Raw genomic sequence first — 16,775 nt, 5'->3', positions numbered from 1 at the left:
ACCTTGGCTCAGGCGATTAGAGGATCATCAGGGGGTCCTTTTGTCCCTCTGTGAGGGGTTACTCCCACTAGGTTTTAAATCTGGGACTCCCCACCATTTGACCTTAGAACTGAAGAAGCTTCTCGGATGAGAGGTGAAATGTCTTCAAGCAACTTAAAGAAGTCCAGACGCTTTTCTTTGCAAGCTCCTTTGACTGTCTAAGGTCTTTCACTGGACGGGATCAAAACATTTCCCTCATAAAGAATCCAAGTGGACAAGAGGGGCTCATCTCTTTCATGTATTTTTAGTCTTCTTTGATGTCTAAACATTTGTGCACAAGCATTAGACCTGAACGGTTTCTCCCCAGCGCTGACTTTCTTGGGTTTTTCTTCTATCTAAGCCACTGTGTTTCAACTACACTGTAATCATCTGTGATGTTGTGTTTGCCCATCACTCCAGCGGATGCCACCTCTGATGTGTGTTACTGCTTGCCACATGATGTAATCAAGGGCAACCTGAAAGAAGAACAGCGACCGGATGCAGCCCTGCCAGATGTTGATGACAATTTTAAAGAAGATACCGTGGCTGGATTCCATCTTTACGTGGCAGCTTGAACACAGGCATTAGCTCTTGAAAACTGGAATAAAAGCTGCTAGAAAACGTTAATAGTGCAGGACACTTCTGGTAGATCTGTGAAATTTTTCACGTTAATGACTAAATCTGAGAACGTGTATGTAAAGTCAAATAATGAACAGAGGAAATCATCATCAGCCACTCGGTGTTTCATTAAAACATTAAAATTACACTCAGACATCTTATCTATTATGGACAAAACATTAACTTTGTACAGTGCATGATTTTTGGCACACAACCTCCTGTGTTGTTTTAAAAGCCTGCATTCATTTGCCATAAAATGATAAAAACATTACATAAAATAAAAAGTTCTCCGAAAACACACAGTAATACTGACATACAGCTGCAACTACGGCTTCATTTAGTCCTCGTTAAAAACGTGGCGTGATCTTCATCTAAGTAACGATAATAGAGAAACACAAAACTAATTATAAAAACAGCCTTTAGTGAACACACTGAGCAATCGCTCAAAGCGCTCGTAGGCTAAAAACGAGCCTTCACATGAGCAACAACAACAGCTGCTTGGACACAGCTGTAAAAATTACAGATTGTTCATAGAAATGAAAGAAAAGAAAGAAGAATCTCAAGAAAGATTGGTTTGTGTGAGCCTTCATGGAGATCAGTGCAACAAAAGAAACAAAAAACACTCCACACAAACATACTGTGGTACATTTCAAGCTTGCAAACGATCACCTGGATGTTTGTCTGTCAGTTTTAAGGTTTTATTATCAGGACACAAAGTAGTTGTGGCTTTAGCAAGTCTTTAAAATCAGGTAAATACAACCTAATCTGACCTACAAAACATGACATATTACACTTTGCCATTAATAATTAAACCAAAACGCAATCTAAGTACACCCTTAATGTTTCCAATGGAATTCAGGGGGTGGGTACGAGCCAGGTGCTGCTAATCAAATGCACTTGACTAAATGATCATCAGCAATTGTGAGCACCTCTATAAAAGCAGACGTTTTATTCGTTTGGAGGTCTGGAGCAGTTAAAACAATGCCAACGAGCACAGATATCAGCAGCTGTCTTAGAAAAGCGGTTGTTGCTGGTCATCTGGAAAAGGTTACGAGGCCATTTCCAAACAACTTGAAGGACACCGTGCTGTAACGACAAAGATTAATGTGGAAAACATTTTACACAGTGCTTAGTCTTGCTAGTAGTGGACTTCCCAGCAAATTCAATTCAATTTTATTTATGTAGTGCCAAATCGCAACAACGGTTGATCAAGGTGCTTAATTCACCCCGGAGCCAGAGCGTTGAGCGTTGCTCAGAGCAAGTGTAAAAAGGAGCTACATCTCAGACTCTACGGGCTTCAGTTAGCGTGTTAAAAGTTAAAGTTCATGACAGCACAATTAGAAAAAGCCTGAACAAGTATGGTTTGTTTCAAATTGTTGCCAGGAGAAAGCCTTTCTCTCTATAAACAACATGGCAGTACGGCTTGGGTTCAAAAAGATGGATCTGACGAAATGCCTTTGAAAGACGAAAACGGAGATGTCTGCCCATAATGCATTGCGCCACGTTTAGTGTAAAGCAAACACAGTATATCAGCACAATGTCAAACATGGTGGCGGAGGGGTGATAACCTGGGCTTGCTTTGCAGCCACAGCGTCGACCACAAACTCCTCTGTATTCCAAAGTATTCTAGAGTCAAATGTGAGGGCATCTGTCCGACAGCTTGGCCTAAACTGGGCCATAAAATAGGACAATGATCCCAAGCACAGCAGCAAATCTACACCAGATGGCTGAAAAAGAAAAAAAATATCAAGGTGTTGCAATGACTCAGTCAAAGTCCAGACCTGAAGGGTGCTGCTTCAGCTATTAGGCGAGCAGGCGCACGTAGGTCTTGCGGTTGAAATGTAGCGGCCGACCTGCGGGCGCTGCATTTTTCTTAAATGAATAATGGCACGGTGTAATATATCATATGTTGCTATTGATCTAATTTTAAAACCATGGACTGATGTTGCTTTGATACCTCAGAGCCTGGCGCCGTATCAAGCACTTCTAAGCAAGCCAACAACAGAACAGCTGATAAAGAAAACTGGGTTTTGTAATGATAAAGGCAGAGTCTCTGTCTTAATCCAAGTGAGATGTTGCGCCTTATCCATAAATGTTAATGCACTGAAACTATTTTGTAGGAAGCAGGGGTCCAAAATGCCTCATCACTCTACAAGTTTCAAGACCAGCTACAGGAAGTGTCTGATGGGAGTTGTTGCTACCCGAGGAGGATCTACAAGTCACAAAATAAATTCAAAAGCACACGTACTCTTTCCGGCTAAAGTAAACAGCTCTTGAGATAGCCTGTTTACTCTAGCCAGCATACCACTGGGGACTTAGGTGAAGCTCACACCACATTTAGAGCAATTAAATGAAGACATCCTGGTAATTCAAAAGGGTTCATAAATGTTTTTTTCTAACTGTATACAGTAATGCCCATTAACATTCATCCACTGATGTCACTGAAGCTCAGTTTAAACATCTTCATCTTCTGTTTGACCCCGGTGTCTTTCTGGAGCCCGCAGCTGGTGGATTTTGATGAGGTCCGACTTGGGTAGATTGCTGAAAAATACGAACCTTTTGATCAGTTGTCAATCATTTTTCACACAGCACAGGTCATTTTTAGAGATTAAAAGGTAAAGATGGATAGCGGGAGGTTTAAAAAGAAGAATATAGGATCTTGAAAAACAGTGAAATCAAAAATACTTACCTGACAAACTGACATAAAATGATTTCAGGAACAATAACAACAACAAAAATCTACAATTGGTCTGCTTGCGCACATCAGCCTCCACAGAGAAAACGTCAAAGGATATCAAGGCTAACATCACACAAATACATTACCTGGTGTTCAGAGGTGTAATGAAGATAAATTGTCGAAGATGCTGCCGCTCTGACAACTCCAGAAGCAGATCCAGACAGATTCTTCGATTGTGCATATCCTGCCGCAGCAAAAGAAAGGGAACTGTTAACTCAAGTGAGTAAAAGCCAAATCCCGTAAGCATTTTCTACTGGTTACGTGCGACTAATGTGTTTTCTGTGCACTCACCATGTAGACGTCAAACTCGTCGAGGCATCTGAAGGGTGACTCGGTGATCTCCCACAGTGAGAGCATGAAACAAACAGTGGAGAAGGAGCGCTCACCACCGGACAGCGACCTCATGTCACTCACACCATCCTCCTCCCTGCCTGGAGGCTTTACCTTCAGTGCCAACAAACTTGAGTGTTACTTATATTAACTGTGCTCCTGGTTTGCTGTAATGTAACAAACTTTTCTGGCAAACTAGAGAGATAAGCACGTACCATGATAGAGAGCGTCTCGTTGTTGTGGTCAAAAATCATAGATCCACAGCAGTTCATCTTTATTAGGAAGTTATTGAAGTATAACTTACATCTGACAGACAGGGACCTTCAGGAAAAAGAGAAGAAGAAAAGTTTTAGCCAAAAGTACAATTTTTCCCACGTCAATGAATCCTTATATTATATTTTTCTACCGTGCAAGATCGTTACTTACCTACGCATTATTTTGTATCTGTTCTGCCTGTCTGACATGATGTTATCCAGACGATCGATGAACCTCCGCAAATCTCTTACTTGGTTGGTTTTCTCTCTGTAGAGAGCGAGGGCCTCGGCGTACTCCCTAATGAGGTCAGAGGGAAGAAATTGGCATAGCCTAAATTCTTCTCAATTCAGCTTTCAGTGTGCACATGTAAAATGAGGGCAGGAGATGATTTAGTGATGGCCAGCAGGCAGATCTGATTAATCCGTACAGGGGAAGAGACAGTCCGAAGGAGATGAGCTGAAACTTAGTGAGCAGGAGCACCTTTTTTATTTCTTGGGAGATGAAATCCAGGGAAAATGATAGGTTAGAATAAAGATGGAAGATGTCTTTGAAGAAGCGTTTAAGTAAATAAGTTTTTGAAAAAATACAGTTGGTCTACAGCAAACTAAGTTAGCTTTTAAATCTGTATGAGTCATGTTTGCTGTGTGAGTAAATTCTACCTTTAAACACTTCAATTTTAAATGTCCAAAACATGTCAGCTTTGCCTCTCCAACTTTCCTGATCGCTCCCATTAAAGATCTTAACATCTTTCAGCTCTGCCGCCCGTCATTTGAATAGTGCAACCCCCTCCAAACTAGATCGCAGGCCTCCTGTAAACACTCCCTTTCACCATTGCTGCCATCCTTCTGTCACAAATCACCCCTGACACTCATCTCCACCCACTCCACTGTGTCTGCACTTTCCTCTTTACCTTGTTTGTGCACTAAACATTGCTTTGGATGATCTCGAGGTATTTAAACAGATCCACCTTCACTACCTTTACTCCCAGCGTCATCTCCATTTCATTCACACACACACATGTATTCTGTCTTGCTTCCTTACTTCCATTCCTCTTCTCTCCAGAGCACACCTCCACTTTTCCAGGATCTCTTCCTCCTGCTCCTTACTCTATAGATCACAGTGTCATCTGCTATCATCATAGTCCGCAGAGACTTCTGCCCGGTCTCATCTGTCAACCCCCACCTTGAATCCATCCGTTACTCCTACTTGAAGTTTATATCTCTATAGTTGCTACAGCTCTGCACATCAACTTTGCTAATGAGTCCTATAAGGGTAATACTACTATACATAATTAAATTAATATTTTTACTGATGCATAAGTGTCTGAGAAGGATTTAACTGTTGCAGCCGGTTGAGACAGAGCTTTCTAAAATATTATCTATATGATAAGGTTGATTTTGATTACAAAAAACCAATATATTCCTTTATCCAGTACAACAGCTAAGTTCCACCAGGTCTAGGTTTTCGATGCCAATAGCGTTCCACTTGTCATAGGTGTCAATAAAACAATTAACACCCATGACACATTCAGAAGTGCTTCTAACACTGCACCCTCTATAAATACGTAAATAAAGGCAAGATAGTGAATACAAAAACACTGTTCGATCTAAAGTAAGACACCACCTTTAAGTGTGGTGACAACAATTATTAGATAACAATAATTATTCAATGTAACGTTGCACCCGATTAATGCAGAGTTATTTTTGCACCATGTGTGTCACAGACGTCGATGCGTCTGTGGTGGTGCGCCTACGGTCTTTAACACCGGAGGTCGAGAGCGCATGCAGGCGACCGAGGAGTCTATTGTTTACTTCAACAACCTGACTCATATGTAGCAATCTATGATAGTCATCTTTGATTAGCAGAAGCATAAGGGCAAGGAAAACAATAGCAAATCATAACAGTTGCCTGTTTCATACGTCTGGGTTGTTTTCAGCTGTTGTTTTATGTGTAAAAAGGGGTTAAAGTGGATTTGTCAGGTGTAGCACTGCGAAGAAAAAACGCTTAAAAATAAGATAAAAACTTGTACTTTGAGCTCCAATAGATTTGTTTTCTTTGCATACGGCTGTGATCAGCTAACATGTGCTATTGCTGCTCTTTTTGGATTTATCTGAATTCAACAAGATAACAGAGCAGCTTAAATTTGATGTCTGCTACTCTGGATGTAACCGGACATTGACCATGAACAACACAGGCTGCTGTGCACTGCTCCAACATTGCTGCTTTACTGTAAACTTCACCACACTGCTGCAAACTAACCTGAAATGATGTATTAAACGTAATTAATCTTGCGTCTTCCTTACATCTTTCATCATCTCTCATTTCTATTCAGTAAAATTTTCACACGTGAATGTTTCTTTTCTCCCTGGGAGACGCAGCGTCTTTATTTCTCGTGCTGTTTGAAACATTTGAATGTCAACAGCGATAAATGCTACTCTGTTTATATCCTGAACAAATACAAGTAAGCACAGACAGAGCAGGCAGCTAAATACTCAATTGCAGTAACAACAACTTTATTGACATCTGCAGCATGAAGGCATCACACCGATGAGAAGGAAAAAAGGTGGTGCTGAGAGGATATGCTGGCTCAATTAAAGTTCCTGGACCATCGTTCTGGATGGTTCTGGTCTACTTTAACCATGCCTAAGAGTCTATTTAGGTTAGCTAATAAAACAAGTCAGCTCAGGTGAAAATCCTTGGCTGAGTGGGGTGCCAGTTTAGGTCTAGGGGGAAACTGGGATTAATATATATTATAAGTACCTTAAGTCTGTACACAGGTACAGTACCTGATTAGATTACCTACATTCCACCAGTTTTATACATACAGTTTACACATGCACTAACATGATTGATGAATTAGCTCAATAAATATTTGAGTTTTAACTGTTAAAATAATTTCTGCCTCTGTTGCTGAAAGCCTTCAGTTTCTCACCTGACCACCTGCTGCTGCTCGCCGTGGTCGCTTTCATACACTTTGATCTTCTTATTCAGTCGAGTGATTTCTGTGTCGATGCTCTTGGTGTTGCCGACCACGTGCTGCCGTTCCGGACTGATCTCTATAGCCTTTGCCACGTATTCCTGTCGTAACATCACGAGACTTCTGCTTACTTTCTTTGATTGAATTCACCGAATACCGGCTGGCGTGAATAGCTAAACTACAGCTTAACTACACCGTATCATGCTGAAAAAAAAAAAAAAACTTCCTACCTGTAGCTCCTCTTCTCTTTGGGCAAGTTCATTTTTCATGCCTTCAATGTTGTCGTCATGAGCCTTCACTTTGTTTTCTAAGATTTTCAGGTTTCGTTCATGCTTGGCACACTCCGTCTCCAGTTTCAGCTGTTCATCCTGTAGATCAAGAGCACAAAGGTTTGGAAACCTGCACAAAACAACAAGTTGTAGACCTGAAACTGTAAAACCTCTACTGCACCTTAAGGGGCTCTATTTCCTCTAGAAGCTGATCAATCCGGTCTCTGACAGATGAGTACTTGGAATCTGAGTCTTCGGCCATTTTTCGCTGCTTGTCGAGTTCTGCCTTTGCTTCTTGAACACTTTGCTTCTCTGCCTCGATTTTCTGCTGATTCTCTTGGGCAACTTCTTCCTGCACAGTTTAAAACATTCAGAAACACTTAACCTGCATAATTCATGGCAGCATTTAGTTTATTACGCAACAGATAAAAATAAAAACTGAAGTATCACCAGTGAGCTGATGTCATTAATTTGCTCCTCACTAGCAGTCACGAGATCAGTTATTGCTGCTTTGACATGATTCACAGAAGCCTGCAACGAAGAGAAAATAAATGTTATCTAATGTTAATTAAAAATCACATTAATCACATCTTTCAGCACTGATTTGCCAGCATTAAACAGCAACTGGAACATAGACTTTACATAAAAGATGGATACATAGTAACTTATGGATTACTGTTTGCAAGACTGGTTTTTCTGTTGTCACCATCTTGAGGTTTTGTTTTTTTTATACTAAACACGCTCAATGCTAACACTGAGCAACTATCTTGGTTAGCAAGGTACATTAGTAAATCACTGTAAAACTGAAAGGGATGCTAACTTGATTTTTAGTGAGGGGAGTAAATAGCCACAATCTTTTTACCTGTTCATGCCTCCAGGGGCTTTCTGAGCTTCTTGCTCGAAAATGACATGCCCAAACTGAATATTGTATTTCTCAGCAATTACAAACTCTGTGTAAACAATCCTGGCATCAAAATAAAGCTAACACTTGTGAGATTTCATCAGAGGTGTAAATATTACAGCAGATGTTACTGTGTCAAAGCTACTGAGGCTGGAACACTAAGTAACTACTTTTTTTTTAGCATATAACCCCTTTAAAAATATGCTTTGGTTCACATTTGACTCCAGAAAATCAGTAATCAACATATTCAGCCCAAACACTGAATTCACTTGTCAGCTCTTTAGCTTTCTGCTTTAATTGGAAGCCAGAAACCACAAAAAGAGGAGACAGACTGCAAATGCAGAAAATGAAAGGAAACCCAAACAGCTTCAGGTGTATCTTTTTACTGACCAGTGTTGTCTTCATGGTCAGGATGGTGTTGTTAAGATTGCTCTCCATATTCACAATGTCTTCGGTGACAGAGTTTACTTGGAGCTGAAACCTGGACAGCTGAGCCTGGTAATTCTCCAGGTCTGAGTCCAGCATACTGGAACAGACAGGATACCACAAACATAACATACCACATCTATGAAGTCACATGAAATTGGGTTTGTTTTTGTTTGTTTGGCACAATTTATACTGCTGTCATTTCCATGTGACATAAAGATCCAGTTTGAGCATTCAACTGGGTGTAAATGTGAAAGACAGTCACTCAAACCTTGAATAGTTTCCAGTGGTTACCTTATTTCAGTCTCAATGTCCCCACCGAGATATCTTGCCATGCTGAAATCAGACGTGTAATAACGGTTTGGATACACCTGATCCCCCTCAACAGTGAAGGCTTCACGGCAGTTTTTAGGTGGACGGCAGTGCTGCATGACCCTCCTCGCTTTATCTTTTTCCTGAGATCAAACAACAACAACAAAATGCAACATCAATCCTAAAGCACCACTCTAGGCAATATCCAGGCATAAGCAGGTCTTAGTAAGACACTTACTTTGATTATAAGGATTGATTCTATCCCTCGCATATCAATCAGACAGTTGATAATCACTGGGCTTGTTGCTGTGATTATGTCCATTACCGATGGGTACTCCGGATGATATGCTTTCCTGTGAAACAGCACAGAGTGAAAACAAAACATGCTTAAAAAAAAACAAAAGTTTCAGAAAAACGTAATAAGAAAAAGAAAAGAAAATCTCACATAATGCCGACCTTCCATGAATGTTGTACGGTTTATCAGAGAAGGGGCTGACGATAATCTGTGGCCTGTTGCCCTTTGGATAAAAGCGAGTCATCAGCTCCTGGAGGACCGCCTCGTCTTTGTAGTTGTCGCAACAGAACGCCTTCACGAAGCTCCGCAGACAGCACTCCACAGCCACAGCTAACGAGGGATCCTTTAAACTGATACATGCCCCTGGGAATAAACACAGACTGTCAGCTTCAATATATCAAAAGTAGAAAGCTTTGAATTATTTAAATGTTAAAGATGTTTATAAAAAAAAATAAAATAAAGGTACAGCGTTTGCTTTTTTGCGTGAAAGAAAAGAACATTAGACATATGTCTGTACAGTAAATACGCAGCTGCAGCTAGAAACTCGTTAGCTTAGTTAGCGTCAAGATGAAAACATGACAAAAACCAATGCACGATAGTGAAAAACTATGATGAAATGTATTGACGCTTTTGTCCGCCAATAAAATGAGATGAAAATGGACGGATCAATCAGAACAAACTAAGTTGTTCAGAAAGGTGGGACAAGTTGGGGAGTGATCCAATCAGAAGTAATCTCCTTGTGCAGTTAGGTCAGATTTGATCTGCCCAGGGGAAACATACAAGTTCTCGCGCTCTCAGTTTCTCATGAAAAAGCAACAAAATGTCAACACTTGTGAAGAAGAGAGAAGCAGGACTCGTTTCACATTTGATGTCAAGGAAAATAAGATGCTTCTTAAACCATGTGGGGCAACTCCCTGTCTTTGTGATGTGCTCCATTTAAAGTCTGAAGTCAGAGTTTCCAACTTGTTATCTGTACTGCCACTGTTGTGTGCTTGTGACTTGCCATACAGAGATAATCGAGCACACTATCCATGACTTTTCTTCAGTCATGCTTTCAAGCACAGAAAAACGACCCCTGCACTGTATTATGACTACTAGTGAATGGCTCTACCTCGCTACAAGTTGTCTAAGGAATGCAGGACCTCGTTGCTGTGAGGCAATGACGCTAACAGGGCACGTTTTCTTGATCAGAGAGCTTTAGATGTGATAGCTGACAGATGACTCACTTCTTCCTGTTTCCAGTTTTCAGTCTCTGTTCTAGTCAAACTGGTTGTTGGCGCTTGTTTTTAATTTAGTATGCAAACATTAGAGTTTTATCAATCTTCTCATCAAGAACGTTAACAAGCAGATCGTATTGAACTGAAAAGTTAAAAAAAACAAGTCTGAAAATATTTTTATCCAAAAAAAAACAAAAACCTAAAAATGAGTGTTACCTATTGGACCAACAGGTCTCTTGAGGAAGCGTCCCGTGGCATAAGCCTCGCTAATTGCACTCATCATGTCAGGCACCTGGTCTCCAAAGCGCTTTAGTTTGTTCGATCGACTGGCGAGCAGCTGATTCTTCCTCTTTAGTTTGGACTCATATGAAGCCTGTACGTTCCTTTCCTCCAGTCTGGTAAATACAAAGAGAGCAAGATCATAAACTTTCACTTCCCTGACAATATGTTTACACCAGAGCTGATTTACTTTGTTATACCTCAGCTTGTCCAGTTCTTCCTTCCCTTTGAGAAGCGCCTGATGTTTGTTCTTGATGTCTTGATTCAGGTGCGTGCACTTATTCTCGAGCTCTGCAAGCTGCTCTTTCAGATTACTTAAACTCTTCTGCCGTTTCGTGTATTCCGAGTCTCCCTCACTGTTCAGACTCTTACTGAAACAGAGTAAAAAAAAAAAAATTGAAAACAAATACATCAGCTGTATTAACATGAACTCTTACTCCCCTACCTTGCTTTTGCCTTGTTAAGCTTCTCCTGGAGAAGGTTTTGCTCTTGTTCCGACTGTTTCAGCTTGTTTAGAGCTCGAAAATAAACGACCTATTGGAAAAGATTGTGACATTAACATGACGTCAAATATTTCTCTATGCATACAGTAAATAAGTAAATGTGCAGATTAACACAGCGCCGTTTGTCAGCGACTACCTCCTGGTCCTTGTGTGCTTTGCTAATGATCTTCACTTGTTCTTTCAACTTAACATTGTCCTCTGATAGAGACTCTTGCTCTTCTCTCAGAGTGTCAATTTTGCTTTTGATGCATTGAAGCTTCTTCTCTAGCTGTATGATCTTCGTCTGAAGATGAGAGAGACAGAAACAGGTTTTTAAAGACAATGCCTGAAAATAATTACCAGCAGGATAGAGCCACTCCACCCCACAACCTCAGGATATCTACTGTAAACACAACCATGCATTATGTGAAGGAAGGACTTTGAGTTTATGCAGAGATGAAGGTCTGAAGTGGTCTGACATTTATAAATAGGGTTGTATATTTAACAGAAAAGAAACACTTGTGACTCACCTGACAGAGCTGAAGGTTATCCTTGGGTTTGTAATTATTTTCTTCCTTTTCAATGTCTTCCTTCAACTGCTTTAAGAGCTGCTCCTTCTCACTCACCTGAAAGAGATAAAAAAAAAAAACACATTTATTAAAAATTGCAAGCTCTATCCAACCAGCAAATGTTGCGTTCAAGCCTCAAGATCAAGTCTTACCAAACACCATACCATCGCCTTCTTCAGATTCTCTAAAACAACCTTCATGTCACTGAAGGATGCAACATTTTCATATCGTTCCTTCTTCTGCAGGAACTCTTGCTTCAGGTCCTTGAGACACTGGACACAAAAGCATTTTAAAATATGTTTGATTTATGTAAAAATCAAACGCTACTCATAGATAAACATATAAGCTGCAACTGGATACAATTAGGGTTCCCAAATAAAAGGCAGAAAATCAAGAGAAACCCCAAAGAAGAAGATGCTTTTAAAACTGTCAGTGTTTAACCAAAAATAAACAATGTAAATAACATTTCTCCAACGTGTATTTGCTTTATAATCTCGCTTGATGTGCAACATCAACGTTCAGCGGTTTGTGTGAGGAATGCCGTACCTCCTCTTGCCTCTCAACCTGCTCCCGCGTGACCATTTTAGTGTGTTTAATGTGGATGTAATCTCTCTTCATCTGCTCGAGCAGAGTTGCTTTCATGAAGAACTACAAACGAAAAAAAGCAGAAAAGAAAGCACTTATCAAAGTGAGCTTCATTGCAGGTGTAACCTTTAAATCTTAACGCTTTTAGCGAACGTGGCGTTACGCTACCTTATACTTGTCTGTTTCACTTTTTGAATGCAGGAACTGCTTGCTCATTTCTTGGCTGAGAATGGATACTGGGTTATCCAGCTGGAATACACAAGCAAATATCCTGTTAAGTCCTTTAATGTGTATGATTGTGCAGGAAGCAGTACAACCTCGGGGCATCTACAGGAAAAAAATTTAAAAAGTAGCAAGTACCTGGATGTTAAAGTGGTCCAAAATGCCCGTTAATTCCTCCTTTTTGTTTGAGACGAGATGTCCTAAAAGAGATAAAATGCAAGTAAAGTGGTTTGAACCTCTGTTGCCCTTTAAAAGAGGTTATAACTTACATGCCACTCATTGGAAAATAATAAGATGGTACTGTACTGTGTTCATAATTCCTTAAATTTGGACAAGATCTCCTACACCACTGGCCGATATCTAGCCCAAAACACGACGGAGCCTCCAGTGTGTTTTCCAGGCTGTAGACACTCACTGTCTACACTCACTTCACTGTGACAGGTTTTTAGCTAATAGCTCTTTGTCAATCTTGTTGGTGCATAAATACTAATTTATGCCTGTTAAACTTGGTTACTTTGGTAAATTTTTGGGTAGATTCAACAGAAGAAACGTGAATAAATTCTGTGATTTTGTGTGAGAATGTAATAATAGTGTTATAATAATGTTAGTGGCTTAACATACAGAAGAACATTCTTCTGAAAATGGTCAGGTACAAGAGTGAACATGCATACTGGCACATGCACTTTAAGTTCCTTTTATTTATAAAATGACATTTACAACATAGGAAAACCAGCGGCTGAAAGCAGTGCCATGCAAATAAAATATATACAAGTTTATAGAGAAAATTCCAGACTGAGAGTAAAGAATGTATACAGCATTAGGAGGTGACAGTGTGGCTGAAGTGTTTGGTCTCCACTCCCAACTGTGTCTGGTTAATCTAAGATTTCCAGAAGGTTTCACAAGACTTGGACCGACTCACAGAAAGTTTTCCAGTCACAGCATCTGTGGAAAGTCACCTGATTTGCTTTTCAGCCTGCAGGTCCGGCATCCATCACTCGAGAGCCGATGTTCAATGGTGATACTGTCGCCGTAAACATCCTTTTTGTAAGCATCTGGCCCTCTGTTTCTCAGCTTTACTGTTATATCTGCAGTACTAGAAACCAGAGTGTATTTTTAACATTGTTTTAGTGACGTGCTAGTAAAGAAATCTGAAGCATTTTTAACACTAAAATAAAGACACACAATTTATTACTGAGGGACGATATTAGGATCTATTACTTACTTTTCATTGGTCTTCACAAAGTCTTTCAGTGACATTCCTCTGTTCGTCACAGTGGCCTTTCCCCCGAGGCCTACAATCAAAGCGGTCAGGATAGCGCTTTTTCCACCTGAGGGATAAAGCAGTTACAAGACAACAAATTAAATCGGTGCATGTAAAGCATCTTACAGACATGCGGTGCTCGGCAGTGCTAGAAAACTATGCAAATGATTGTAAATGATGCATCAACTGAAAAAAAAGAAAAAAAAAGAAATCAGTGAGCCATCTTTGAATAAACAAATTTTCAGTGAGCTCAGCATTAAACAGTTCCTTACATAAGCTGATACTTCACCTAAAATGATTCAGCCAAGTGAGCAATAAATGATAATCTTGTGAATCCTGCAAAGTATTTTTTCCAGTGAAAGAAATCTAAATGTTTAAAATGTTTTACAGGGGAGTTTGTGTGGCGTTAAGTGACAAAATAACAAAGCTGGAGAGGGATGGATCAAATGTTCTTCTGTAGATAACAAAATTGGGTGTTGTTCATTCACTCTGTATTGTTGATCCACAAAGGGTGACAAGGTTTTGTTCTGGATTTAGGCCTGAAGTCTAAAGATGCCATTCCTTCCTGATATATTAGAAGTCTGTTATATCATTTTAAAAACAAACTCTCGATTTAAGTACGACTGTTCATCATTAACGCAATGCAGAGATGGTCGAGATGATCTGCTGAATTTCAAACCAAGCATCAGAGTGGGGAAGAAAGGTGATTTACGTGCAACATGAATGTAACGTGGTTGTTGATGTGAGTATTTGAGAAGCTGTTCATCTACTGGGACTTTCCCCACACAATCATCTCTAGAGTTTACTAGAGAAATATCGAGCGAGCGGCAGTTCTCGCGTTGATGTCAGAGGTCAGAGAAGAATAACTGCACTGCTTAAGGCAACAATAACTCAAATAACCACTTGTTACAACCACGGCGTGCAGAAACACATCTCTAAATGCAGAGCATAGCAAGTCTTGTAACTTACAGTAGCAGAAGACCAGACTGGGTCAGCTGAGAACAGGAAACCAAGGCTGGATGGTAGCATCAAAATTTGAATTCAGGCTCTTGGTGGTGTAATGTTGTGGGGACTACTTTTTTTGGCACACTTTGCTTAACTGAGCATTGTTTAAACACCTCAGGCAACCCGAGTTTTGTCGCTAACCATGCCGATCCTTGTATGACCACAGTGTACTCATCTTCAAAAAGCTGCTTCCAGCAAGATAACACAGGATGACAAAAATCCCAAATCCTCTCAGTTGGGTTTCTTGAACATGACGGTGAGTTCGAGGTACTCAAATAGCTTGTACAATCCAAAAGCACCTTTGGAATGTGGTGTAATGAGAGATTCATATCATGGACCTGCAGCAACTCATGTCAACATGGACCAAAGGTGAGAGAAGGTCCAACCCCAAACTAGCATGCTGTAGCTAATAAAGTGGCCAGCAAGTGTTTCTATAGGGAAAAGAAAGCTATACCCAATTAAAATCACATGTCAGACATGACAACATCCAGGTACAATCAAGTGAAGGGAAAGCTCTTACTTCCATTGTGGCCAACTATGAAATTCACGTTTGGCCCAAACTGGAACGGACCAAAAGAATGATGGCACATGAAATTCTTCACAGTGATGCTTTCAATGAGTCCAATGTCACCCTAAGAACACAAGCAGAAAACGATATTTAACCTTTAACGAGCCGGGAGGAGCAAAGACAAAACTTTGTGTGGGTTTTAATGTTGGGGCGAAATACTCACTGTAGAAAACTGAGCGAAGGCCTTGGAACAGATCCCCTGATGACTTGGGTTTGCATCATCTGGCGTATTTTCGATACTCGCAGCTGCGACTTTGCGGCTCTTGAAAGTTGTTGCTTCAGTGATCACTTTGCCTTTTCTCTTACTCATTTTGGAACAAGTCACTGTCAACAGAGTTAACATGACAAAGCAAATGAGATACCATTATTTTTAACTCCCCCTATAGCTCAGCACTGTCAGCTTAAATGAAACTTTCACTCATTTTGCAAACTGATAAGTTTTTAATTCTACTAATGCACAACCAGAACAACTTTTCTCGTTCAGTCTTAATCTATTAAACTGGGCAGATTTGAATGCTTCTATTAATAAGTGTGTCCACCTGCAAAAGCCCTAAATAAGCCATCAGTATTAGTAGTAGTTCCTTGTTTAAATTTGCAATCAGAAGTGTAAATATGTCAGCGAGACATGCAGCAGTTTGGAGACGGCACCAAAAATGTATAGGGAAGCTTACACAGTGGTGAAAACTAATTTCTCATAGAGTCAGCATGTAAAAATAAAGAAATATGCATTTTGACTTGAAGTCAGGAAGCCGCCACCTAAACTAGCAGATTCAGCGGCGATACAAATAGATGATCAGCAGTGCAACATGTAGCTAAGCGTTTTGCTTCCACATGCAACTCTACATAACTACAGGCACCAGCAAGCCGAGCTACGCTGCATCTATAGGTCACAATGAGCTGGATCTGCTATGCCAGCTGCACCAACATGTAAGAGCCTCTGAGCTCAGTGAGAAAACAGTTTCCAAAAGTGCACACCAAAGTCCAGCTCTTTGTCTCACAACCCCCCTGCAGACCTCCGCTAGAGCTCAGCTCTCGTGGATCACGAACAATATAGCACCTTGTTAGAAGTCGCCTACCATCGCTCGATCTCGTGGGAAGCCTTCAAAAATATTATGATCACGGGAAGAGTGTGCGTCGCTTTACGACTTCCTGGTCGTACGGTGTGACTGCGTGGAAAACGAGCCGCTGCCGTGACAGTTGTGGGTGTGATTTCGGTTCTAAACACGGAACACGAAGCGTGCAGCGTGATTGGCTCGGCATCATTGCTCGGCACCCACCTGTGTGCGTGCGTGGCCGTGTGTGTGCGCGCGCGCGCGTTCAAAACAAATGTAACAGTTTTTCCCGTTTTGTTTTTGTTTTGGCTGAAAATAGAAAAGCCGGGGGAGTGAGAGAGGAAGTGGAGGGAGGGACCGGGGCTTTAAATGGTGCTGCATGTGGAGTTAGACTCTA

At 40.7% G+C, this 16,775-nt stretch overlaps 1 protein-coding gene across 5 annotated transcripts in view; it reads right to left on the bottom strand.

Moving 5' to 3' along the window:
• Positions 1 to 743: 743 nt before the first annotated feature.
• smc6 (structural maintenance of chromosomes 6) overlaps positions 744 to 16,775 on the bottom strand; it is a 31,493-nt gene continuing 15,461 nt past the window's right edge. The window contains exons 1-27 of one of the 5 annotated variants that reach the window (XM_085256705.1): positions 16,403 to 16,509; positions 15,490 to 15,650; positions 15,279 to 15,390; positions 13,715 to 13,820; positions 13,449 to 13,585; positions 12,631 to 12,692; positions 12,439 to 12,519; positions 12,232 to 12,333; positions 11,838 to 11,957; positions 11,647 to 11,742; positions 11,274 to 11,420; positions 11,080 to 11,168; positions 10,835 to 11,005; positions 10,572 to 10,750; positions 9,300 to 9,501; positions 9,082 to 9,196; positions 8,826 to 8,986; positions 8,496 to 8,631; positions 7,655 to 7,735; positions 7,386 to 7,556; positions 7,166 to 7,303; positions 6,891 to 7,036; positions 4,130 to 4,255; positions 3,919 to 4,024; positions 3,665 to 3,817; positions 3,460 to 3,557; positions 744 to 3,177 (exon numbers count right to left, since the gene is read on the bottom strand). In XM_085256705.1, coding sequence (XP_085112831.1) covers positions 3,090 to 3,177; positions 3,460 to 3,557; positions 3,665 to 3,817; positions 3,919 to 4,024; positions 4,130 to 4,255; positions 6,891 to 7,036; positions 7,166 to 7,303; positions 7,386 to 7,556; positions 7,655 to 7,735; positions 8,496 to 8,631; positions 8,826 to 8,986; positions 9,082 to 9,196; positions 9,300 to 9,501; positions 10,572 to 10,750; positions 10,835 to 11,005; positions 11,080 to 11,168; positions 11,274 to 11,420; positions 11,647 to 11,742; positions 11,838 to 11,957; positions 12,232 to 12,333; positions 12,439 to 12,519; positions 12,631 to 12,692; positions 13,449 to 13,585; positions 13,715 to 13,820; positions 15,279 to 15,390; positions 15,490 to 15,636 — 3,270 coding nt within the window. In that variant the 5' untranslated portion in view covers positions 15,637 to 15,650; positions 16,403 to 16,509 and the 3' untranslated portion in view covers positions 744 to 3,089. Of the gene's footprint in view, positions 3,178 to 3,459; positions 3,558 to 3,664; positions 3,818 to 3,918; positions 4,025 to 4,129; positions 4,256 to 6,890; positions 7,037 to 7,165; positions 7,304 to 7,385; positions 7,557 to 7,654; positions 7,736 to 8,495; positions 8,632 to 8,825; positions 8,987 to 9,081; positions 9,197 to 9,299; positions 9,502 to 10,571; positions 10,751 to 10,834; positions 11,006 to 11,079; positions 11,169 to 11,273; positions 11,421 to 11,646; positions 11,743 to 11,837; positions 11,958 to 12,231; positions 12,334 to 12,438; positions 12,520 to 12,630; positions 12,693 to 13,448; positions 13,586 to 13,714; positions 13,821 to 15,278; positions 15,391 to 15,489; positions 15,670 to 16,301; positions 16,510 to 16,775 lie in introns of those variants that run through there. The other 4 variants (XM_085256710.1, XM_085256709.1, XM_085256706.1 and 1 more) reach the window with 4 other exon arrangements.

The sequence above is a fragment of the Mchenga conophoros genome, linkage group LG19 (genome assembly GCF_057382185.1).
Source record: "Mchenga conophoros isolate Kocher_MC1m ecotype Shallow Benthic linkage group LG19, M_conophoros_male_GT1.1, whole genome shotgun sequence".
Lineage (NCBI taxonomy): Eukaryota > Metazoa > Chordata > Actinopteri > Cichliformes > Cichlidae > Mchenga > Mchenga conophoros.
This window is presented reverse-complemented; position numbering and strand designations above follow the sequence as displayed.